This window comes from Poecilia mexicana, unplaced genomic scaffold (assembly GCF_051168715.1).
Source record: "Poecilia mexicana isolate PSO_F unplaced genomic scaffold, ASM5116871v1 scaffold_8, whole genome shotgun sequence".
NCBI lineage: Eukaryota > Metazoa > Chordata > Actinopteri > Cyprinodontiformes > Poeciliidae > Poecilia > Poecilia mexicana.
Genome location: NW_028263377.1, coordinates 1,719,496 through 1,745,530, shown reverse-complemented (window position 1 = coordinate 1,745,530; position 26,035 = coordinate 1,719,496). Strand labels below are relative to the sequence as shown.

General features: G+C 37.7%; 1 protein-coding gene across 5 annotated transcripts in view; it reads left to right on the top strand.

Moving 5' to 3' along the window:
- The window catches only part of csnk1g2b (casein kinase 1, gamma 2b), a 46,196-nt gene that overhangs the window by 14,406 nt on the left and 5,755 nt on the right, over positions 1-26,035 (top strand). For 2 of the 5 annotated variants that reach the window (XM_088008005.1, XM_088008006.1), the window contains exons 3-10: positions 7,316-7,385; positions 14,951-15,099; positions 17,782-18,016; positions 18,100-18,185; positions 20,524-20,608; positions 20,690-20,838; positions 20,936-21,019; positions 24,212-24,313. In XM_088008005.1, the coding sequence (XP_087864131.1) occupies positions 7,316-7,385; positions 14,951-15,099; positions 17,782-18,016; positions 18,100-18,185; positions 20,524-20,608; positions 20,690-20,838; positions 20,936-21,019; positions 24,212-24,313 (960 nt within the window). The remainder of the gene's footprint in view (positions 1-7,315; positions 7,386-14,950; positions 15,100-17,781; positions 18,017-18,099; positions 18,186-20,523; positions 20,609-20,689; positions 20,839-20,935; positions 21,020-24,211; positions 24,314-26,035) is intronic. The other 3 variants (XM_088008007.1, XM_088008009.1, XM_088008008.1) reach the window with 3 other exon arrangements.

Genomic DNA, 26,035 nt, shown 5'->3' with positions numbered 1-26,035 from the left:
TCTAAATTTGCAGTACCGTAATTCCGCCACACGTAGCGCTAAGTGGAAAAATTCCAACGGTTTCTGAAAGGGGAGACGTTGCACTTTCCAGCAAGTATCGGGTTAATACGGTAACTTCGCAGCTGCAGCTGCAGAGAGTGTAATTAATCCGGGGGGCACTCGTTTAATAGACGGTATATTTCGGCAATAACTTGGTGGATATTGAAAGTTCCGGTTGTTATGGATACATGGGTAAGTACATCATCTCACAGAACATTTAAAGAACTACTTACAGTTCAAATAAGGAAGATATTTTTTTTTTTCAGACGGGGTGCCGGCTTGCTGCGGTCTGCGGGCCGGTTCTAATAATAAATCAAGATCATCCCAGGGGCCGTAAAAAACCTTCTCGCGGGCCGGATGTGGCCCGCGGGCCTTGACTCTGACATATGTGCACTACAGGAACAATTAGGGTTGTACTTCTTAGTTTATAGATGATTTTTGGATGGATTTTGTTGAGGGGGAGTGATGAGCATTTCAAATGTTTTTACATTTTACTTATAATTACATTTATGGTTTTAATTTGAGAATGTGTTCTTGCATTATTATGCCATTCCCATTATATTATTTAAAAATGATCACAAAACAACAATATTATCATTTATCGCAATAACTTCTGGGACAATTTATCACCCAGTAAAATTTATCGTGACAGGACATTGGTTTGGTTTGCTTTCACACTGCTCTGTCAAACCAACCAAACCCTTTGAAAAACCTGTTCCCCTGCTCGCCTGTGATGGCGGTGCACGAAGAACCAAGTAGAAACAGCATAAAAACCTCAGAAGAAGACAAGAGTGCAACTTCCTTTGTCACAAAATGTAAACAAAATGGATTTTTGTGGTTTTAGGATTTGTATTTTGTCTTTGGTGAAACCCTACGAGTCATTTCTCTTGGTAGTGCATTTCTTTTGGTTATATTTACCCAGAATTCCCTGCATTACAGTTAACGTCCTGCCTTTAGAGAGGTCTCCGGTCAGCTTGGCATAGAGTTCAGTTCAAATGAATCAAGACCAAGGATTTTAGCTGGACCAGAGTTTGCATTTTTGGTTCACATTGGAGTTCGGCTATGTGTTCACACTTCCCCAAAATGAACCAGACTTTCCAGGCAAACGGACTAGAGTTTGATTAAAGCGGACTGATGTGAATGCATCCTAAGAAGGAAAGTATTGCTGCTTTTGTTTACAGGCAACGCTCCTCTGGGACACTTCTACTTACTCAGTGTTGATGAATTTTAGGGATGTTCTCTGACTTTGAGGTGATTATAATTCAGTTTCACTTAGTGAACGCTGTAAAATGACAAGTATATGTCTAGAATACCAGATTTTAATCCTAACTGCAAATATCTGTATGGAACAATGTGTGTAAGGGAAATTTTTTATTTTTTTATTTTTATTCACTCTGAAGCAACATAAAGTACAGCTGCTGTGTCTGAATCAAAGTCTTAATATTTTTATTTTCACACTTATAGTGATACACTTGTGCAGTGGTAGGAGTTACCACTCAGTGTTTGCTGATGTAATTGCCTCGTTTTGTTTGGTACGCCCAGTCTTTGAGGGTAAATAAAAATTCAAGGCAAAAAACTTTTAAGTGAAAAAAAATATCTTTGAGCCTCAACATCGAATCGCAACCTGACAGTGAAACTAATACCATAGCCAGCTTGACAAGCACTCAGACTGATTTCTGGTTCAATTTTAAATCCAATACAAATGCTCTTACTACAGTACACTGTAATAAGAAAGTCAGCAACAAAAATTAGTATCTACTGTTGCTTGAGTGCTCTGTGTCATTACCAGCTTTTATTAGGACCTACTAAATTGGTATTTATCAAGTAGACTCAAAGAACACAACAGCGTTTGCTGTTTTCATGCCACACCTTGCTCCTCTGTTACTGGACAAAGGAGACTTGCCTCTCGGCTTCATGTGTGTGGATGCCCAGGAACGTTTTATGTACGTTTTGCTCTCGTCTTACAGTAGCCTTTCACTTCTGCATATTCCTATTGAAGTATTTACGCCTTAGTTTTTTCTTTCTTTCTCAATATATGTTGACAGATTTGTTGCACTGAAGTGTTTTTTTTATACTTCCTGTGTATAAACCAGCTTTCACTGTATGGGAACTTGAAGACAAAACAAGGAAATACAGATTTTCTTTTAAATTTAGTTTTAAAAAACTTCTTTTGAAATCCATAACATGCATTCAGAGTAGGTGACGATGGTAGCAGAAGGTGTTGCTGAAGTTCTTTTTTAGGAAGAAAATTATTTATTATTAATGCTAATTATTATTTTGGCAGAATAAATGGCATCTAATGAAGAAATTGATACACAAAAGAGACAAACTGGACCATTCTGAAGTTTAGTATGTCCAGATAAAAGTTACATTACTTAAAAAATACTGCTACATTAAACACTTGTTCCTCTTTGGTGGCTCCGATCAGAACCAATCAAGGGAAAATAACAACAGGATTGAAATCGTTGGTTGATTGATCGGTACATCTCTATTAATATCACAAATATTATCATAGTGAGTAGGGATGTAACAAAACCTGCAGCTCCTAAAACGAGAAACGATGGCTTCCCAAAAAATTTACAAGACTTTTGATCTTGACTGCCAAATCAAAAACTCCTTAATTGGTGTATAAAATACACAAATCTAGGACTTGCAATACGTTTATTTCGCCAGATGTGCTGTAACGACAGCAGCTGGATGTCACGTCGCTGTAATTAGGAATGTTGTGGTGCAACCCTTTCATCCCTGGAGTGTAATTTTAATGTAGGATTGGCTTTATAAATATGTGCCATTGAGTCTGGCGGTGATGATAAAACCCTCCATTAAAATTTGGGTCTATGCAACAACTACAAAAGTCTCGATTGAACCGTTATAGTTCAGTTCTGTGCAATCCCTGCAGTCCAAGATAATCACATTGGAGTTTGTTAGGCAGCTAATGGCTCCATCTCAGTATGTTAAATCTGAAACTGGAGATGTGCTGCACAGCAGCCAGCTGTTGCTCTCTGAAAATGCTTTCTCATTTATACCACAGACACCTCTAATCCTACAGACGGCGTCAATAAAGATTCCTGCCGCCATTTTCAATTGTCTGGGATCATTCAGCAAAACTCCGCACGCTGAAATAACGGCTAATTAGCCCAAGAATAAATTAATCACACTGCAGGTTGTGAAATGGTTCAGTGCGAGCGAGCAAAGGTCAGCAGCTATTCTGGGTTGTATGCATAATGCTGGGTCTGTTGTTCTGGACGCGGCATACATATACGCAGTGTGTCACAAGTCGCATCGGGTTCATAGATGATAAACAACGCAGATATTTATTTATATATTGCATTAGATCATCCCAGCTGTCCATCTTGCTCATATTGTCAAACAGCATTCACTTTCTTTCCTCACCATCCCCTTGTGTGTTACGATTTTTCATTTAAAAATATTGTATTAATCATTTTAAATCAATAAAAAAATACAGATTGAAAATGCTTTATGTAGGACAGAGCATTAGGGCCAGACTAAGACTTTTAGTTTTTGAAATTACCAGAATATAGTTGTAATTTTATGTGCTCTCCTACATGAAAAAGCTTGTTACTGCCATGTTAAGTTACACTTTTGCATATAAGAAAATGCTAAATCTTTAAGCATGTTTGCATCATATTATCAGTAGCAGGACTTTGAAACATTTGTGCAAACAACTTTATTTTGAAGAAAGTACGACGCGGATTGAGCTGCTCACATCTAGGCCTGTCGCGATAAACGATAAATCAATTAATCGTACGATAAATTAAACCTATCGACCTCATTTTAATTAATGGCTTTATCGTCTCTTCTTGTCTTTTTCTCTTTCTGTTGATGGCACTGAATGGAAAAAGGCTCAACTCCGGTGCTCTTGATCAATGTAATATCCTGCGCACACTACACGAGTTGTTGGCGCACTGTCGGCCCATTTTCAAAACCTGACAGAAATCCTAGGTATAATGGTTCGATCGGGTTCGTCATGCCGTGTGGTGTCCAGCCACATGGGCACAAAATAATGGCTGCAAGTCCAGTTAACTAATTTTAAAATCAGGCATTAATCAATGCTTTACTAGAATCTACCTGTGATGTATGTGGCTAGATTCAGCATAAAGTCCTGACTGAATGAAAATCATTATAACCTATTTATGTCACGTTAACGAAGAACAGCTGAAAAGTTACCGGGTTTATCAACTACGGTAGCAATTTGGCTCCAACTCCTCCCCTTTTCCTTTCTATATACTTTGCACGAAATGTTGGATAAATATTAATGTTGTTTCCACATATCATCTCCAATGTCCGCTGGACTTCGTGTTGCGCCGTGTCAGCTGTTTGGGATTCCCCTCCATAATTTCCCCTCAGAAAGCACAGAGGAGAATCCGTGCTTTCTGATTGGCTACCTGTCACGTTCAGCGTTAAGCTCCTGGTTGGTCAAAACCCCTGATTTAGATCGGAGCGGCCACAACGATCTACTGTAACTCACCACACACTGCAGGATGATCGGTTACGAAATCACCAGCGACAATCTTAGATCGACCAACGATCTAAGATTGTCATAAGGGGAGGGGCAAAAAATCGTGTAGTGTGAACTACTGCATTAGGTAGTCGGATGGCCCATCTTCTCTATTTAAATCTAGTGATTACTGAATGGCAATATAGTATACAGATTTCATATCTGCACTCTTTTGGTTGAATGCAGTATTTATTTCCACTTTGGCTTTATGTTTAGTTTTTATTCAAGTACGTTTTTTGTTAATGGAGGCTGAGAATCCGTTTTATTTTTGTTTTTGGTTTTGTTTATTTAGTTAATCAGTTCCAGTGTTATGTGTTCTTTTGAAAATAAAGTTTATCTACCTATGGCAGGAAATCACATGCATTATTAGTCATTTCCATTAAATCAGTGTCAAAAGATCTTGAAACAATATTATCGTTTATCGCAATAATTTTTTAGACACATAATCGCTCGGCAAAATTTGTTATCGTGACAGGCCTACTCACATCAAATGTTGATAACTCAGCTTTTTTCCTCCTCAAAACAACATTTTCCATAATTTTGAGGAAGTTTATCCTTGCATGTGTTGTTCTTATCTCTATTCAAGACTGTTCAGGTATGCATAAAGGAAGGCTATAAATGATTTGTACCAGAGACTCAGAAAACTCTTAGTGATGAAAAAACCTGCCTCATCAGGCTCTCGCAGTTCGACCCTGGTCATTTACACAGCTACAGCTTAGCCCATCTGCTGGGAATAAAGATGACTCCTAAGTACATGAAGCTGCCATAAGCCTGTGTTTCCCATTGTAAGCTGTTTTAAAGGGTCCTGCAGCTTGCTGCCATCTGTTTTTTTTTTTTTTACCTCTTTTTTATTTATATATTTAGTATTTTCTGTCCCTGTGCTCTCTGCCGTGGCCTGACTTGTGTGAGACACACTCGTCTGTGTTCATGTGGGAGGCGGATGACGCTGCAGCCGTTCCCCACACCACCTCCCAAACCAGTCACGTGTTTCACTCCCACAGGCCTCCACTCCTCTATTGCCTCTTGTCTTCCACTCAGTTTCATCTTTGTTGCATGCATAGTTGCATTTATTCTCGCCGTGATGTCTCCTGCGCTGACCAAATGACCAGATAATAGAGAAATAATCCAATGTCTTATTTTTTGTATTTTCCTGTAGTGTAAAAATAGTTTTTGTGGAATCAACCTTGATTATAAGGAGAAATATGTGGAAGTCATTTTAGTTTTCTCTTTTTTTAAAAGACAAGCATTTCAATTGAGCTTTTCTTCCGACACCATTTTCTGGTCTTGTTTAGCCAATTTTGACTGGTTTTGATTTATTCCAAGTAAAAAAAAAAGATGATTTCTGAGTACAGCAGAAAGTGAAAGAGATTCATTATTGTTCATATTTTTCCATTCAGACATTTTGATTAATTTAAGCTGAAAAAGTGATAAATTAACTGACAAAAATATTGAAGGTTTTTAATTCTCCTTCATCTGATGAATAAAGAACCAAAAAAACCCTCTCTTTTCAGTATTTTGTTAACCAGTTCCTGTTTTTAAAATTGATCAAGTCTCCAATCTTTAGCCAGCTGGTTATTGATAGTTTAGCACTTTTATTACACATCTGTCTCTGATCTGTTAATGTATACAGCTGATCATTTATTAGACTCTCCTTATTCTCTCCTTGCTGTGCCTCCATTTCATGCCATTTTTTATTTTACTTGTCTTCTTTTGATTTTATGAGAAACCTTTTCTGTATTAGGGTGCTTTCCTTAATGATTAACAGTCCAAACTCCATCTTTCCTGCCCTTTGTGTTATTTCCCCCCTCACTGTCTTCCTGCAACGTGATTAAAAGAGGTTTAATCATCAGTTGACCTCGGCTGATATGAGATTCTCGGGTGTGGTGAACCAGAGTAAAAATAGAACAAAATTGTTCTGAATGCCTTTATTTATAACAACAATTATACCCTACTGCTAATACTCCCTTGAAAATATAACATTGTAGAATATGATCCCTTTTTTCTTCTCCTTGTCTGAACTTTATAGAGCAACACAAAGCATCAACAGGCTGATATTAGCAGATCATTGGCTGCTTGTGTTTTCCACGCCATCATTTTCTGTTTTTCACAACCAGAAATATCTTGAAAACAGCTGAATTTGTGTCAAAGAAAAGCGTTTTTTCACCTAGCTGTCTGGCAGTGTGCAACTAGAAAAGCAGAAGATTTTTTTCCCCCAACTTAACCAACTGGTCTTGATGTTTTTTGGAGTCAAACATATGTTACATGCTGGTGTAATAATTTCATGGTATGTTGAATGAATTCAGCGACGCATGACTACTGAACGCTGCTCTAACCGAACTGTCGTTTGCCTGTTGAATCAATCAAGTTGAATATTAAAGATTAAGGCAGATTAAGGGCAAGGAATTAAGTTGATTGTGTTGGTTCTAACCTTGCTACGTTTGTCTGAAATGCCCTTGTCATCACCAAAGTGGGGTTAATCAGATTACATTTTAGGTTGTGAGGCTGCAGCTGGCAATATAATGAACAGTAGGACCTGGTGGCTTGAATATCAGCCATGTCATCACAGAAGCTGCTGTGTAGCAGCTTAAAACACTTTGCATCCAACCTCATCCCCCACAGCCAACTCAAGCAAAAGTGTTCAATCGTTTACATATTTGTAAATATGTAATAATAAAATTAATAAAATGAAATTGACATTTTTAAGTTGATCGATTTATCTGCTGTGTATTTATCATTTCTTTGTCTTTTTTCTTTCAGGAACCCATAAAGTCCAGGGCGCCACAGCTCCATTTGGAGTACAGATTTTACAAACAGTTGGGAAATTCAGGTAAGAGAAATTCAGCCTCACAATAACAGATCAATTTCTAATCATATCCTTTTAGTACTGACTCCTTTGTAGACTACAGAGCATGGAAAACACACATAACTCCAATTATCTGTTTTATGTTTGTCTTATGAACAGAGTGAACATTTCTACTAACAGCAAAGAATAATTAATTAATATGTTTAAGGTAGTTCCTCCAGTGTCCAGTTTGCGCAAAGCATTAAATTTGTCACAACAGATATTGTTTTTGTTCAATTTATGCATTTTTATAAATATAGAATTTTTTATTTTTATGAATAAAAATTTTTAAATCCATTTTTTAAATATATTTTTATTTATAACCATAAGAATAGTTCATTTTATTTATGGTTTTGGTTGTGTGTTTTTTATTTTAGTTTTTTTTAATTGTTTTTCCTTGCTGTGTTTTTTATTTGGATATTTAAAATATATTCCAGTTCCAATGTTACTTATCCCATTATCAATACATTACTTGAAAATGATCTCAAAACAGTAATATTATTATTTATCATAATTTCTGGGTCAATTATCGTCCACAAATATGTACCTTTAAAGATGTTTCATATTTTTTAGCTTTCTCTCTCTCAATAAACCAACTTGCTGACAGGCGTAATTTAAATTATATCACACAGCTGTTTGATAATACACATATCTAATCTGTATTGTTCCTTTATATCAGTTTGTTTTTTTATTAGAATTATATTGGAGTTTAGCTTATAAATGTTGCAATTAAAGCTGCATGGGTTTAAAAACTCGTGCTGAGAGCTTGTAAGAGCATGGTTTTATTAGTGTGCAAAAGTTTATCCTCTAAGTGATTCTCCCACATCAAGTGTGTGTCCTGTGGTCAAATTTAGTGCCACGTGCGAAAGCCTTGGCTCCTTGCACCGAAGCAAAAGCCCTCCAGTGTTGATAAGGAGTTGGGGCATTAGGGTAGTCCTTGACTATTTATAGCTGGGCCTCTACAAGCATTCAAGCCATTATGGTGTCTACTTGGATAGCTTCCCCAGTCTCAGTATCCTCTGCCTCAGTGATTAACTGTGTCCTGCCTGCAAACACTCACTGCTGTCAAGCTGCAGACGCTTCTTTTTGTACGGCTTCATCTTTCATTCTGACATGTCGGCTAATCTTAATCTGTGTTTACCAGCGAATACACAACACAGTCACTCTGCTCGTCACGTTCAGTGTTGTTACCATGGATATGGGTTTCTGTTTTCCTCTGGTTTGCTAATCATAAACCTACAGAGCTGAAACAGTTAATCGGATAAATCTTGAAGAATCAATTAGTGAAATAATCGTCAAATGATTTTGTAACCGAATGGACTCTAATACATCACACTTTCTGGAAGAACACACTCGAAGGAGTCAAATCAAAAAAATATATAAATTTTGCATTTAATACACAAAAAATACCTTGTTCATCTGTAAATACGTTGTGCCCAGAACTCCTCAAGTGAAATAGTTTTTGCTTTGCAAAAAAATGTAATTAAGCACTTTTGCTATTCAATTATTAATTGATTAATCAAAACAAAAAATCAACAGATCAGATCAATTCTGTGTTGATGATTAGGCAAACAGGAAGGGCTGATCTTTTCACATGTTGATATCACAAGTAACAGTGAATTATTACTTTTTTGTATATTTAATCTATTTCTAATATTGCATAAAAAATATTTAAGTGGTTTAATGAAAAATATGCAGAATGTGCCGTTTTATTTAATTTGATTTATCGTCAGAATAATTGATAGATTAATCAGTTACTTAAATAGTAGTTAATAGCAGCCCTACAAACCCAGGATTTCAATTTGTTTGAAATTTTATGTAGAATAAAACAAAGTATGTAAAAAAAAAAAAAAAAAAAAAAAAAGAAAGCTGGAAACACACAATTTTTCTTATCTGAGCTACATTTTTATTCATATTTCTGGATGATTTTATCAATCAGCCTGCTTAATTTTTAATAGGACCTTGGGCCTGTTTTAAAAATGATTTTAGCTTTACCTCGTTCCATGTCCCTTTGAGGTCACGGGGTCAGCGATGCAAATTAAACCTGCTAAAAGGTGTTGCTCCTCTCTGGCCTGCATCAGCGCTGCGTTCACACAGCAGGGCTTGGCGCTCACTTCCAATATTTATATTTATTTTGTGTGGTAGGAGGAAGTACAGCTTGACTGTGTAGCATGGCAGAAATCTAGGCGATAAATCTACTTATGTTGTCAACTTGGCTAAATGGGGACATGTGACCCTGCTCGTCCTGCCCAGGCCGAGAGCCTCAGATATGTCGTAGTGTGGACTACTCAGCTCTTAATGCCAGCAGCGGCTTATCTGCACACTCTTAATTCTGCCTTGCTCTAACACAACCCAGCTGTTGAGTCTCCCTTGGCATGTTTGTGACACTGAAGACTGAAACTTTCTTTTAGAATTGGCTGTTTTTATTTGTAACTTGTATTTGGTAATGGAAACTGCATCTGTGCTGTGTAGTGGTTGATTCGACTCTTACAGTTACATATCTGTGGTGATATATGTTTGATTGATGTCAAATATGGGAAGGTTTTATTATTCAGTGGAGGGTTTCAGCTTCTAATGGACCCATTAAGACTGGGAGGATAATGTGGTAGTTAACTGAAACAGGATCTGCTCTGAATGAAAGTTCCAGGACTCATTCATGGTATTCGGACACGACCGTTATCTCGTAATTTAGGCCATATCTCTATTGTAGAACGTTTTGCTTTATTTAAATTTTTATGTGTGTGCCTTTTTGTCTTTTGCCTGTGATTTAGCTGCTGCTGTTCCCTCTTTACTGCCTCTGGTCATTCATAAATCACAAATTAAGGCAATCATGTTCCATGTTTTTCATCTTGACCACCAAGATGAAAATCTGTTGAATCCACAGCTGTAGAAACCTCAGTGATTGATTCAGTCTCAGAGCTCTTATGTGAGCCCTGTTGAAGCAAATTAATGCATGTCCTATTGTCATACTAGAGTCAAGGCGTGTTCAACCTGAAGTCATCTGGTTTTGTCATGGCTGCATCAAACTCTGCACACAGCCTGACCTTCATATTGTATTCATATTGGAGTAAGAGTGGTTGGTCATCTTCAACCCCCTTAATCCTATCAGAAATCTTAGCTAAAAGCTATTGTATTTATATATTTATTTACTGGGTTGTTTGGCTCTACTGGTCTTTTATTGGACAGTAATTTGACAGGAAAAGGCTGGAGAGAGAAGAAGATGTGCGGTGATCAGATGCATTTGTGATTTTTTTTCTCTAGTCTCTTTCTACCAAAGACTGGATGATTAAAAGCTTCAGTCTGGCTCATTGGTCTCATCTAGCCTCGTTTCATCAGTTGTTTCTGTTGTTTTTGTCTATTTATTTTGGTTATTTCAGTTCCAGTGTTAAATCTACTTTAGAAATCAATGTTTCCTGACCTTTGAGAGGGTGTACTTGCATCATTATTACCTGAAAATTATCTCGAAACAACAATATCATTTGTTTATTGCAAATACCTTCTGTGACAATTTATCATGCAGCAAAATTCATCGTGACGGGCCTAATGTTGGACAAACTTTGCTTGGTATCTTTAAACTCCATTTTTGGTTAAGTGCTTGTTTATATTTAACAGTTGTGGTAAATATTTAGCAAAATTACACAAGGGATAGAGGTTAAAAAGGACTTAAAAAGGAAGTCCTTTTTAAGAGGTTATGTAATGAGTTAATGTACAGGTGACACATCAGTAATTCCCTGTATGTTTTTATGCATGCTGTTTAGTTTCAGGATTCAGCTCAATTAGATGAAGCAGAACAGTTTTCATGTTGGAGTGAGTAGGAAAATGAACAGCAGCAGTATCTAAATGCGAGTGTGAATGAAGAAAATTAAAGAATATTGTCTCGTAATGCAATACGTGAGTTTATATAGACAAAGGGCATGAGGGAATATGAACGAAACCTACAAATTAATAGTTTCAACTAAATCTATTTGTTTCTGTATCAGCAAAATCTTTGCTGTAGTTCTGTGGTTTGGAGTTTAGATTGATGTGAATGTGTTTTATTTAAAGTAAAGTTGTTTCGGCCATTTTTAATTTGTGGAAACACTCTGAAACTCTGGAAGAAAACCTGCAAAAAAAAAAAGCAGTTAATTAATAGATGATCTATATTTAAAGTCATATAAATCGCAAGAAAGCAAGGCATAGATTGAAAAGTGCAGGTGGAAGCATGTGCTTTTATACATATAGCACTGTCAAAATCAAAACGGCAACATCTTTCCTGCATATTTTCCTAAAACAAAATCTCCAATAAGATTTGGAGTCTGTAGACAAACGGATGAAAGAAAAATAATTAGATTTAATTGTAATAATTGTATCTTTTTTGACTAGTTTTCAGCCTCACATCTTTTTTTTTCTTTTTTTAGTTGTAGTTGTCTGTAACATTTCCTGCTCCATTCTCAGCACTTGCCAGGGTAAATGCTGATCAAATTTCAACCTTTTGAGAACATCTTCACAGCATTAGACCTAATGGACATCACCTCTCCTCTTCAGCCTTCTCTTTATTCCATCCATAAATCTTCTGTATGCTCTCCCTCTCTTCTTCCATCCTCCTCTCCCCTTCTTTCCTCATTGGTTCCCGTCATTGTAGAGCAACATTGTCTCCTGCCACCATGATGCAGTCTTGCCTCTGACCGTCGCCTGAGAAGGCCCGCTTGCAGAAACAATGGGCTGGATTGTCTCAAATTGTCAAGACAGCAGGGGTCAGAGTGTCACTGGCGCTGAGAACATTTCCCACAATACTGAACAAATGTAGTGTACATGATGGTCTGGAACTGAATTATAGGGATTTATACAAACACAGATGTGTGTAATTTTACTGTTGATGGTGTTTTTTGTTTTTATTTCTTTGTAGCTGCTATTGGCAACATAAAGATGGATTTGTGAATAACAAACTTGCGTTGCGCAGCGTTTAGCAGCGGTAAATTCCTGACTGCGAGCCCCAGCATCAGAAGAAGATTACAGTGCACGCCATGCTCTTCTGCGGTGATGACTGTGTTTTGAATGCCCTCTAGATTTGGGCCAGGCTTTGATGAGTCAGCCTCCCTGTGATCTCTTGTCACAGTCTCATCTGTCGTGGACATCATAATCAGGAAAATCCTAGAGGCTAGAGTGCAGACAGGTGTGCGTCCATGCAAGGATAGATAAGGGTGTGTTTGTGTCATTTTTCATCCATGCATGCAAAGTGGTGTTGTTGTTGAGGAATTCAGAGGTCAATCCAACGATAAAAAGCTGCAGAGAAACACCGCTCAACGCCCGTCTATGTCATTTATCATTCATTTGGAAAATTGTGCATATCTGGATGTAATTTCTTTTGTTGTAGCAGCGCCTATTAAGGTTGACCTGATCAATATTTTCTTTAGTTCTAACTCACCGATTCTGATTTTGACAAAAATATGTTTGTACTCTGAGTGAAAGAGTCAAACTTAACTGATGGATTGGTTCAGCTCTGGTATTCATGTGTTTAACCTCTGCTAATTGCCGCTTATTGTTAAAGGGCAGGGGTTATTATGATTATTATGTATTTTCCAGACATTTTATAGCACAGTCAAGTAACTGTTATGTTCAGTTGTTCTGAAAATGCTGTATCAAAAACGTCTTAAAAGAAATATAACTTCACATAACGGTCACATCTGACTCCTTAAAATTAGCCTCTGTGTCTTTAAGAAGCTCTTTTTGACACACCGCCTTCAGAACAGCATCTCAACCATTTTTAGTGTTGTAGTTTGTATGATTAGCTCAGCAGTTCCAACAGGTGTTTGCTAATTGTTGCTGCCGCTAGTCTAGAGGAGCAGAGTAGGGGAGAGGTGCTCCTATGAGGCTGTGGACTGAAGCTCCATGGCAGAGCTTTGGGTAAATAAACGGTGAGAGCAAGCGTTTAGGCACCCCTAAGTGGTTGCCATGGAGATTGAAGGATTTATCAAACTTGCATGAATGAGTCAAAGCAACATTCCAGGTATGTTTTTGATGAAGGAATAACTTTATAATATGACATAAAGTTCAAAAAGCTAAATTTTGCTAACTCTATTTAGGAAGTTTATTTATGAAGCACTTTTCACAGAAACAGAAGTCACAAAGTGCTGTGCAGCATCTGCTTGGCAGGAAGAAGGGCAGAAGGACATGCAGTAAAGGAGGCAGGAATCGAACCTGGGGCCGCGACGTCGAGGTCTGAAGACCTTGTTTATTGTTCACTTTCTTTACCACTGATCCACCTGGTGCCCCAATCACATTTAAGTCATACAAAATGTAAAAAGCACAATAAAATCATGTCATAAAAGCCTAGAAGAACAAAGCGCTTTTTGTTTGGTTTCTAAAAAATGCTGCAGAGTCAGCAAAATGAAGCTGCCTGGGAAAACTGTCCCACGGTTTTCGAAATGAAACGTGCAGCTTCCAAAGACAATAAAACAAAATTGGAGGCATCTCTTTTGAAATAAATGCTCCATCGTTATTTACTTGTTTTTAATTGGCACTGTACATTCCAAGTCTTTGACAACAGAGAAATGTTTATTGGTGTTAAAATGTTCATTGGCCTGGCGAGTGGAACCCGGCGGTGTGACTTTTACAAAGTTTTTTCCACCATCTGATAGTGGATTGTGTAAAATGTCTGTATTTCTTGCTTTCCTTGCCCACTGTGTTTTTCTTGGGTGCTTGTGAAATAAGACTGTTATTCTTCACAGATCTCTCTGCACGTTGTGTTGTTGTTGAAACCAGTAGATGGTGGGAAGTAGTTGCAGATCATGCATAACAGACTACTTTTTTCTCTTTTCTTTCCACACCACATATGTTTCCATGTATATCTTACATTCTGTCTCCTCTTGTTCTCTCATAAGAGCGCACCATAGAGTTTTGCCACACCTGAGTTTTCAATTAGCTGTACTACCATTTGGTCTGTCCACATTCCTCAGGGGTTTTGCACACAACCAGGTGTGGCTTCTGCTGCAGGTGATGCCGTGCTTCTTGCGTTTCCTGTTGCTTTTGTAGTCACATTTCCCATTATCCTGCTTCTTAGGAAAAGCTCCATCTGCTTTGGACAAACCAGTTGAGGAGTGAGCCATTGTGTGCGTTTTGTAGTTTCAGCGAGTCCAGCCTCTCTTGTCAACACTCCAGAGCGATAAATCACCTTCCTCATACTTAGCTTTGTGTTGCAGCATTGTGTACGACATGGTAATGTTTTGAGAATGGGAAGTTTTTATGCTCTAAATGGAAGTGACAGTGAGTTGACATTTGCTGCAGTTTCGGTTTGTCTGGTTCAGCATAGAAAGTTGAAAAATGTTACTAAGCAAAGGTCAACTCACTTTAGTAATTTATTAATTACTTACACGAGTTTTGCTGTAAAATTGGCGAGTTTTGTATTCATAGCTGATACTATAATTTTATTTTTCTGTAAACTAACCTCCGCACCTCAAACACACACACTGATTTGTAATCTTTTACAAGTAATTAAAAAAAAAAATTTCTTATGTCCAGTCTGCTTCATATCTTGAAAATGATCTGACAAAAACCTGTTTGTGTCTCCACAGAGGGAATTCCTCAGGTGTACTACTTTGGCCCATGCGGGAAATACAACGCCATGGTTCTGGAGCTGCTCGGGCCCAGTTTAGAGGATTTGTTTGACCTGTGCGACCGCACCTTCTCCCTCAAGACCGTCCTCATGATAGCCATACAGCTGGTAAGACCTGAGCGAGAACAGTCCTGTAGACTGGGTTTGATCGGGGACTGAAATCGCAACGTTACATTTTCATCTGGTGCGGTTCACTTTCACACTGCAGTATGCAGTGTGAAAGTGCATACTGCAGTGTTTGACATACTGTTTACAGTATGTCAAACAAATCAAACCAATTGAAAAACCTGTTCCCCCACTTGCCACTCACTGAAGAAATGACATCAAAATCTCTGAAGAAAACATTGAGCCAACTTTCTTCTTAACAAAATGTAAAGAAATGGAATGGCGTCATGTTTTAGGGGTTGTAGGATTTCTCTTTTGTGTTTGGAAAAAGACCAGAGTTCGCTTTTTTGGTCCGATTTTATTCAGAGTCCGATTACGCGTTCATACCTCCCCAAACAAAACTGACCTTCTTCTAGACAAACGAAATAGTTTGACTAAAGTGGACTATTATTAGTTGATGTTGTGATTTCAGATTAATCATCTTTTAACACGGCTTCTCTTGTGTAATAAATAAAAATCATTTGTGATTAAAACATAACGATGAAAAACATAATCGATTACAGCTTCTCATAAATTCATTCAACATGGCAATATATTTAAAATGTTTTAGTTATTTAGTTATTGGGAGAATGGTTTGGGGTTCAGTTTTAATGTAAGCACATGGTCCAGTGTCTCAGACCATCAGGATTACACAATAAAATAAAAATACAGAAATATCATGGTCTACACAAACATCAAGCAGGTTGCTGGCTTGAAATCTGATAACTTCCACAAGAATGGTAAAGTAGAAAAGGTTATTGTAAAAGAAGATGGAAGTTGAGAGGGTTGTATCCCAGCATATTAATGGAAAGTTGAGTGGAAGGAAAAAGTGTGGCAGAAAGCAATGCTGAAGCAGCAGGGATAAGCATTTAGCAGGGATTATTGAACCAACGGGGCATGACTTACAACTCACTATTGTCCTGTGCAATATGCGTAATATATCGCAGGGAATTTTCTCAAAATGAATAAAGCCAAGTCTGTTTCTTTATCTCTCTGTGCTTTCTACCACATCACCGTCACATGAATTCCTTAGTCCTGTGTTACTCTGTTACGTTTCATTGCGGTTACAGGTTTACAGCTGCACAATGTTGTACAGTTATTGCAATATCACTGTACACAATAAGCATATTGTGAAAATCCTACTGGACTGCCATAAATGTGACATAATTATTTAAGTGCCATAAACTCAGGTTTTTGATGTCTGTAACGTATTTGTCTTGCATGCAGCATAAAAAAGTTTTACAAATCTGTCTCTTCAGTGCCAAAGCAGCAGAAACAACTTTCTCAGTAAATCATTGTTTTTGCAATGCAGTTTTTAATAATTAGCGTTTATTTTTTGCAAGTCATATCGTTATCATAGCATAACGACACGACATTATTACATGTTTTACTAATATCATGCAGCCCTAATCAGGTGAACTTTTGGTCATCAATCTGTGACTGTTTCAGTTAACTGCGAACAATAAAGATCTAAAAGGAGCTTAGACGTGTACTAACATAGGCATGCACGCACGCATACACACAGATGACCTAATAATGCAGATGAGCTGAAGGCTGCTATTAAAGCAACCTGGTCTTACTTAACACTTTAGCAGAGCCACAGACTGATCGTCTTCATGCTACGTTGCATTGATGCAGCAAGTCATGCAAATGGAGCCATGACCTCGTATTCAGTGCAGATACTTCACCCTGCATGAATATATTTATCAGTATTTGGGAGTATTATTTTATTTATTTTAATGATTTTACGCAACATTTAGATTTTCTAAGAAACTAAACTGTGAGTTTTCATGTGCATATTTATCAAAATTAATTGGTAATAAAAGTTTAAATTATAGTTGAATAATGAACCTATAATCTTTACTTTTTAAAACTGAGGACTTAAATTTTCAATCCTATTAAATTTTTTTTAAAGAAACACCTACCTGAAAATAAAAAAAAGTTACATCTAGTTAACAAGTTCAAATTGTTAGAAATGTATTTCTAAAAGTCACATTGTTGTTTCTTTTTTTTATTGTTTTGTTCAGGAGATTTTGAAATATTCATGTGCAACAACACACCTTTTATCTTCTTGAATGTACACAAATAGCTGTGGACCTGTTGTTCCAGTGCGTACACACCACTCATTCATCATTTACCAGTCTGCAGTTACCTTAATGGATGTTAAAGTGCAAAAGACCATATGATGAAATATTTAGTATATTTATTCAGCTGTAACCTGCCAGGACAAACGCCAAATGCTGAGGACAATATAGATTAAAAGTATAAGTGGATTTCACTTATAAAATTGGACTTCGAGTCCAATCCAGTAGAGCGGATTTTGATGATTCGCAGTTTGTTTGAGGTGAAACCTAAAATGCTGTTAAAGTTTGTCCTTACAACACTCAGGAATTACCCTTTTATTAGTCAAATTTTTGGTTTGCTCAGTAAAATGTATAGTGCTCATTAAAATGTTGTGAAAACAATATTAGGATATTAATTTGCTTAACATTTAAAAATCTGGTTTTATATTTTTGCTTTGTCGTATTCCACCTGCCTTTGTTGCTGTGACAACACGACAAACAAAAACCAAACTAGTTAAAACTCCTTAACTAGAAACTGGCTGAAACCCAGAGGCTAATTTTCCCTGCCGATTTCCTTGGCTAGATAACGCGGATGGAGTACGTGCACACCAAGAGTCTGATCTACAGAGATGTGAAGCCCGAGAATTTCCTCGTCGGGAGGCCCGGGAGCAAGAGGCAGCACACCATCCACATCATCGACTTTGGTCTGGCCAAAGAGTATATAGACCCCGAGACCAAAAAACACATCCCCTACCGGGAGCACAAGAGTCTGACAGGGACGGCACGCTACATGAGCATCAACACACACCTGGGAAAAGGTGAGCCTCCTTAAATAAACTCCAGCTTAATGAAAAATAAATACATAAAATACTTAATGTGGTTTGTTTTGTTTTTGTTTTAGAGCAAAGCAGAAGAGATGATTTAGAAGCTCTGGGCCACATGTTTATGTACTTCCTCCGAGGCAGCCTTCCTTGGCAGGGCCTGAAGGTAAACAACCATAAAGTTTCACCTAAATTATGCAGAGTCTATGACTGAATCTAACAATTATTTTAGTTATCTGTTTGTCTGATCAATCAGTAAATCAGGCAAAATATTTTACACATTCTGAAGATTTTATTCAACTAGTCATTACAGAATTTATATATATATATATATATATATATATATATATATATATATATATATATATATGTGTGTGTGTGTGTGTAAAAAAAAATCCAAATAAACAAATAATTCAGTTCCTTTTGTTGAATAAGTAAACATTTTATTGACTAAAATGCAGTAATTCCTTCTGTGTATGCTTCATCATAATCGGCTTCAGAAGGTCAAATGTTTACAATAAACATCGATTGGAAATCCTGGTTTAGTTTGAGTTCTCACCACTACTAGTTTTAATTCACAATCAGAACATTTTCTACATTCTACATTTTTTAATTATGTGCTGCTTTATAGTTAAGAAAAAAAAATCAAAGTATTATTGAATATTGCACTTTTATGTTAATTTTAAGATGCATTGAGGAAAATTATTTTAATCTACTGTCTTTGTCCATTTACTATATTGTTAAAAGATAAAATCTTGAATTACAAAACAAAAGTAATTTCTACATTGTTTTATATTTAAATTGCAGAGGATTTTCTCTAAAAGCATGATTCTATCTATCTAGATTTTCAGCTGAAAATCTAAAAACCTTTTAGATTTTCAGCAATTATTTAGTTCCCAATAAATGCAGGTAAATATTTTCTGTGTAAAACAGGTGAAAATGTTTGGTTTTTAATTAACAAATGAACTACCCACATGTTGAATTTATAAAGTCTGATATGACAACATTTCTCAGTTTAATTTCCCTTTTTTTCATATGAGCAGAAGATCACTACCTGATTATTAGTAAATTCATCAGAGCTCAGATAAAAAGCTGTTGAAACAGGAACCGCTAAAAAAAACAAATACTGGTGCTCTCTAAAGATAGACCCAACAATCTCCTGGCTACAGATTTAAATGATAAAACATTTCCTCTAAATGTTTGAATATTGTTGGCAGAGCTTCTTCACAGGTTGATTCTTTTTCCCCCACAGAGTCATGACTCATCTAATTTTGTTTTGTTGCATAATCACGCACAAACTTCCCCACTTGATGTATACTTTAATCGCTAAAACAGCCTCAGGCGCCACGAAGGGCCAGCAACAGAAGCGCCTCAGCAGCAGGTTCTAGCAGGCGGCAGACATGCTTCGCTTTCTGAAGGCATCAGTATCAAAGAATGGCGGAGAAGAAAAGAGATGTGAACAGTTGCTGTGTGGGTGGGAGTTCTTGGTGGATGAATGTGAGGGATGTAGTGTGGGGGATGTCGCATGGCTCAGGCCAGAACAATCCTCTGCTGTTTGAAGATTCAGACGTGATGGAAACGAAGCGGCTCGATTCCTGACACTCAGAGTTCCTACAGCTGGGAACGGCCGGGAACTTCCGGGGATGTCCGAGGTTTACAGGGCGGAGCAACGGGAATGATACAGATTTATGCTTAAACACATCCGTCCACCAGCTGTCTGCTTGTCCGTCCGTCCACCCACCCGTCCGTCCGTCCGTCGTCCCTCCCTCCATTCGTCCGTCCGTCCGTGGTCCCTCCATCCATCCATCCATCCATCCATCCATCCATCCATCCATCCATCCATCCATCCATCCATCCATCCATCCATCCATCCATCCATCCATCCATCCATCCATCCATCCATCCCTGTGTTTAAACTTCCATCCGTCTCAGTCTGACAAACTCTCTGACTATTTTTCCCATCCCTCCACTCAGGCCTTTAGCTTTATTTGTCCATTTATTCTTCTCTTCATCCTGTTTCTATCCATCCTCCTTTTGTTCTTCCTTGCATCCACCTGTTAATCCATCCATCTGTCATAATTCAGCCCATTTCTTTCATCCTCTCCATCCCTTCCTTCACTTCACAGTTTACAGGTTTTGGAGGCTCTATGTTAAAATTGAATATAAAATGTTTCCTCACGTATAAAGTATTAAGTAATAAATTAAATGTTGGAGAAGTATTTAATAATAGCTTTGTGTATTTTGAAGTCACCACTGCTGGAAGCGAAACTGTTTCAGTGACGTATTAAGAAATCGTTTCTAAATCTAAAGTGTCGTGTCAGATTTATGCAAACGAGGCTTAAGTGCTATAAATATCACTGGGGAGACCAGAGGAGTTTTCATCAGCCATGAAGCCGAGAGCCCAGGATTAAACTAATTTGATCATCTGTTTATTTTTAAACCACACAGCTTCTTCATATGTTTTATGGTTTAAATAATGAAATGAAAACTTCTCTCCACTCAAGGCTGACACTTTGAAGGAGCGATACCAGAAGATCGGAGACACCAAACGAGCGACCCCGATCGAAGTGCTTTGTGAGGGCTTCCCTGGTCAGTTGGAGCACCCTGAATCTCACTCACCACTTCCTGTTCTGCTGCGTTCTCATTGGCTGCTGCTTTGTTTTGTAACAGAAGAGATGGCCACCTACCTGCGCTACGTGAGGAGGCTGGACTTCTTTGAGAAGCCAGACTACGATTACCTACGGAAGCTCTTCACCGATCTGTTCGACAGGAACGGCTACGTCTTCGACTACGAGTACGACTGGGTCGGCAAATCTCTCGTGAGTGCCTCATCTCCCCGCTTTCTGTCCCTCTGCCGTCAGAGCAGAAGAAACGACCTGGATTTGATCCTTGATGAGCCTGTTCTGTTCCCTGCAGCCCACACCGATCGGCCCCATCCCCAGTGACACACCGCTGCCGCCCAGCAGCAGAGACAAAGCACAACAGCAGACCAAAAACCAGGTGAGACCCTCAGCTTCCAGCTCCTCGTCCAGCCCACCTACTTGAATGGTCCTCATTCCACATCGGACCACTTCTGTAGTGCGATTAAACAAGCAGCTTCTTGGAGAACGAGGCTGGGTTTGATTTGTTTTCAGAGTCCTTATCAGACAGCAAGAAATAAGATAACGAAATGCTGAAGTGGAAAAAATGTAGATATCTTCAGTCATGAGGAAAGAAGGCATCATTTATGGCTTCCCATGCAGAAGTATTTATACCTCCTGAACCTTTCCATGATTTGTCAGGTCACAGCCACAGCGTCGTGTGGTAAAGCTGCATGGATGCACTAATTACAGCTTTTTGGTGTCGTTACTCACGTCGCTCATCTAAAGATCTAAATTTTGGCTCATCTGAACAGGATGGATGGTGTAGGTGAACAGTGATTTCCAGCACAGATTCTCAGTTGGATGATGGCCTAGACTTTGACTAAGCAACTCAAATATGTGAATATGAAGCTTCCTGCTCCTTTTAGATGCGTCTGTGCTTCAAAACACCCGAGTCAAATGAAGCTGCAGCTACAGATTATTTTAGTAATGAAATATTCCACAGATTATTTTGACGATTAGTCAATTGTTCTGATGATTAATTGATTATTCTGATGATTCATTGGTTACTCTGACTATTTATTTGAGAATTAATCAATTAATCGGTTAAAAAAAAGGCATATCTCTCATTTAACCACTTATGCTTATTTTATGCCATAATAAAAATACATAGCAAATGAAAATAAACATAAGATTAAAATTTTATTGCCTAAAATGCAGTGACCGCATTCCTTTAGTAAACGATTGATCATCTGTAGCAAAGGATGCATCTGCAGCTAAAAACACATCAATGTAAAAATCTGAGCCCTGAGTATTAATGCAGAGAAGGGCTAATCTGATTATTTTTTTGATTAACTGATTGATAATTGGATTTTAAAAGGTGTTTAAAATTTGATCTTTTTTAATGTAATTTGATTCAGGTGAAACTAAAACTGCCACTTGAGGAGTTTAAAGACGTTGGGATAAAACAAATTTATAGGTCAAGAAGTTTTTTTGTTTTTTTTTTTCATCTTAAATGCAAAATGTTTATATTCTTTCTACAGTATTGGCTTAATTATTGATCTGAGGTTGTTCTTTCAGTAAAAGACTTATTTTATTAATCAACCGATTAACAATTAATCAATTATTAAATTAGTAGTTATTTCATTAATCGATTAATCACAATTAATCTGTTTAATTGTTTGAGCCCTAGAATCAAATAATTAGAGCATCTGCAGGACTGTGGAGAACCTGACTGCATGCAGATGAGGTCATTTAGCCTTTGGATTCGGGTTTCAGGGCTCATCTGAAAGTTGCAGGCCTTCTCGGCCCTCCAGGCCTGGATGTGACACCCTGGATTAAACCGTCCCTTTTGTAACTCCAGCTGCATCTCTAGGGTTTATATTCTGCAAGAACGGTGAAGCTTCACCCCAGATTAAAGTCTTTTTTCTGCCTCCAAGCTAGAAGGTAAAACATTTAATATTTGGTCTTAGAGAATATCCCAAGATGTTCAAATTGCTTATTTCATCAGTGGCTTTTTTTCTTGAAAACTTTTCCGTAGAGGCCAGGTTTGTAGGGTCCTGGACAGATTATCGTAGCTGAGCTGTGCATCTCTGTAGCTCCTCCAGAGTCACCATGAGCCTGTTGGTTTCTTCTTAGTGATTCTCTCTGTCTGGCCTGCCAACTTAGCCAGCCGTACTTACTTTTGGATGTCCAAACTTTTTGCAACGTGGGCCCAAACTCAGTTTGAAAGTAAAATTTTGATTTTGTTCCTTTTGTTTTCTTTTTTCAAGAATGTTTTCTTTTTATATGTACTAATAAAAGGAATTAAGTCAGATTTCCGTACAAAAGGGAGCTGTAGGTTATTGTAGATGTAAAACATAAAATCTAACAACTTTGTCTTTTTTTAAGAGACACAAAAAACTGCCAGGTATGATTCCAATCTGTTTATTTCTAAGATGTTTGGATTTTTTGTCTTTATTTAGCTCAGTTTACAACCAAAATCTTCATCATTGTCCTATTTATTATTAACTTGAAGGAAAAACACAAAAAAGTCATGGTTGTTAAAAGATGTTACATTTTTATAGGGCCGCACAGAATCACATTGAAGGCCACAAATGGCCCGCGCGCCACACTTTGGACACCCCTTCCTTACAAACAAAGCGTTTTCTTTCCACTTCCTTTCTGCTGGTCCATCACATACAGTTTGTGGTTGTAATGGGATAAAGCGTGGAAGAGTTCAGGGTGTGAATACTTTGTGCAGGCCTCCCGCCTCTCTAAGCAGCAGTCATTATTGCATGAGTTGAAAATGCAAACTGCATTGTTCATACCAGTGATGACTAATTACATGCTTAGTGTGTGACAGCGTTTTTAAGTTAGCATGCAATCTGACCCTTTTTTATTTTTAATGTGTAGGCGAGGAATCATTTGTGAGATTTATTATGCACAAAACATCCATAAATGATGGCTGATTGTCATAAATAATGGTGCAGATAAGGTTGCTGTGCTTGTTGAGTCATCGTTTACCGCGGCGCTGTTGAGGAGTTCATTTCATTTTATGACTGACTTATTACAGTGGACTCTAGCTCTTCCCTCCCTCTTTTTTTTTTATACTGCTGTTGGTTTAATGTGATTGGCTTGGAAACAACGTCCCATCTTTTAACGCTGGCAAAGCGCCTCCTACTGCAATGTGCACGTTGGCCATGACTCGGACGATTTTACGTCTCTGTTTTAATTAGTTCTGATTAAAAATTAAAATAAGTGTTCAGCTGCAGCAAAACTAGTCCTGCAATGAAATCACCTGACAAGATTGATTGCTGTGTTTTTTTTATATGGAAAATCAAGTTTGAGGCTGTTCTTTTTACCTCTGCATGAGTTTATTTGTATGCTTCAAATAAATTTTTGCTTCCTTTACTCCTCTATTAACATAGTTTGTCTTAACAAGCCTGCTTCTGCTTGGGAGATGTCGTCTTTAATTTTACTTTTCTTTTTTTGTTGTTTTCCATTTACTCCCCTTTCCTCCGTGTTACTCCCCCCACACCTGATCCCTCACATGGCCTCCTCCTCCCTCACCTCTGACCCCTCCCTTTATTCTCACCACTTCCTGCCTCAACCCTTTCTGCTTTGTATCAAGTCACCTGAGCCCAAAGGAAGTGAGTCTCAGCCCACCCCCGTGACCAATAAGGAGACTCTGGGGTCGCACCTCACAGCTGAGCGGCTGGGGGGCTCTGTTCAGGTACCACTGCTGCTGCTCTGATGGCTAATGCATGAATGCATGTAATTTTGTGACAGACTTTCCCCCCTGCTTCCCACTGAATCCACATCGCCTGCCCGCCCGCCTGCCTGCCTGCCGGTAGACGCTCTCTTTGTTGCTCGTGTTTTTCAATCGGACTCTTTGAACCTCGGTGTGCTCTGCATGCTGCTGAATAAAAGCTCCCCTGCTTCTAGGCGACTTGCAGCAAACAGCCATGCAAAGACGATGTCCGGTGATGTCCCCACCTCATGACGCGCAGGTGCATCTCGTTAAACCGGAATGTCACCTAAAGAGTCAGAATTATTTTATTGTCATTGTGGACGAAGAAAGCACAACGAAATTTAAAATACAGCAACTCTCAAAGACAAGTCAAATAATTGAATAAAATAATAATAAATAAGAATATCTCAATAAATATAAAAACATATCAGGAACACAGAACAACTGAGATGTTTAAGAAAAATAAATGAATAAATGATGATCAGGTTTTTGATGGATTAGCTGTGTTTAGGGTAGCAACAGCAACAGTTTGTGCTTGACTTTATTGATCTAAATCTAATATTAAATTAACTCGTATCGATAGCAGGAATATATCCTCCCAGAAGATCATCAATTATCGTATCGTTTATTATTTATCGTGATAAGAATTTGGATTTATCTTCACAATAAATTCCAAGTAATGATGTTTAGTCTTTCCTTCATTTAATCTTTGAGATCCGGATCTCGTTTTCAAAACCAACCTGAGCTGAAATCTGCAACACAGCATCCTGGTTACACAAAAGTAAAAAACAAAAGAAAACATGTGCACAAGTTTAAAACTAAATGCAAAACAATATAAAAGCAATGACATCGATTAATAGAATCACGCTGCATCTTTTTAAGAATCGCTTAAAAAATTCAAATAAGACATCTTTAGTTCAGACTGGAGCAAAACCCTTTCATATTGTTATTTTCTCCACTGTTTTTTCATTGAAAATATCACAAAATTTTAATGTGTGCAGTTTAGTGATACAAATCACACGTCTTTATCTGACTAGAGTCCTAAAGAAGCAAATTACAAATGAAGTCAAGTCAAAGTTTATTTATATAGCACAGTTAAAACAACCTTAGCTGACCAGAGTGCTTCATAATATCACAGATGGATAAACAATAAAACAGAAAATAAAACAAAATTTAGTGAAAATAATAAGACAATTATGAAATTGGCAGAAAATACCAAAAACTAAAACACCAAAACAAAACTGCTGCAATTTTATTTGCTAAAGAAATTAGGAGAATAGATGTGTTTTCAGTCTGGACTTAGGATTTGTGTTTGTTGAGTCATCGTTTACTGTGTGATTTATGATTGCTGTATCATGCAGTCACATCTTAAAAATGAGTAATAAATAGCTCTTATCACTTTTACTGCTATCACAACAGAACCACAAAATGTTAGGACAAAAATTTAGGTCCAAATCGCCAACCTCTGTCGACACTTAAAAAATTATTGTTAGTTAGCCATTTGGAGGCGTTGCATCCAAGCATCTTAATGGAAAGCTTAGTGGAAGGAAAACGTGTGGTGGAAAACATCACACAAGCAACAGAGATAAAACAGAGAGTCCTGATTCTCAGTGCACACTACTAATTAAATGTGACCAAAGTCAGAGCTTTGCATTCAGAAATACTTTTAATTCAAAAGAAAAATCATAGCAAATCATAGCAAAA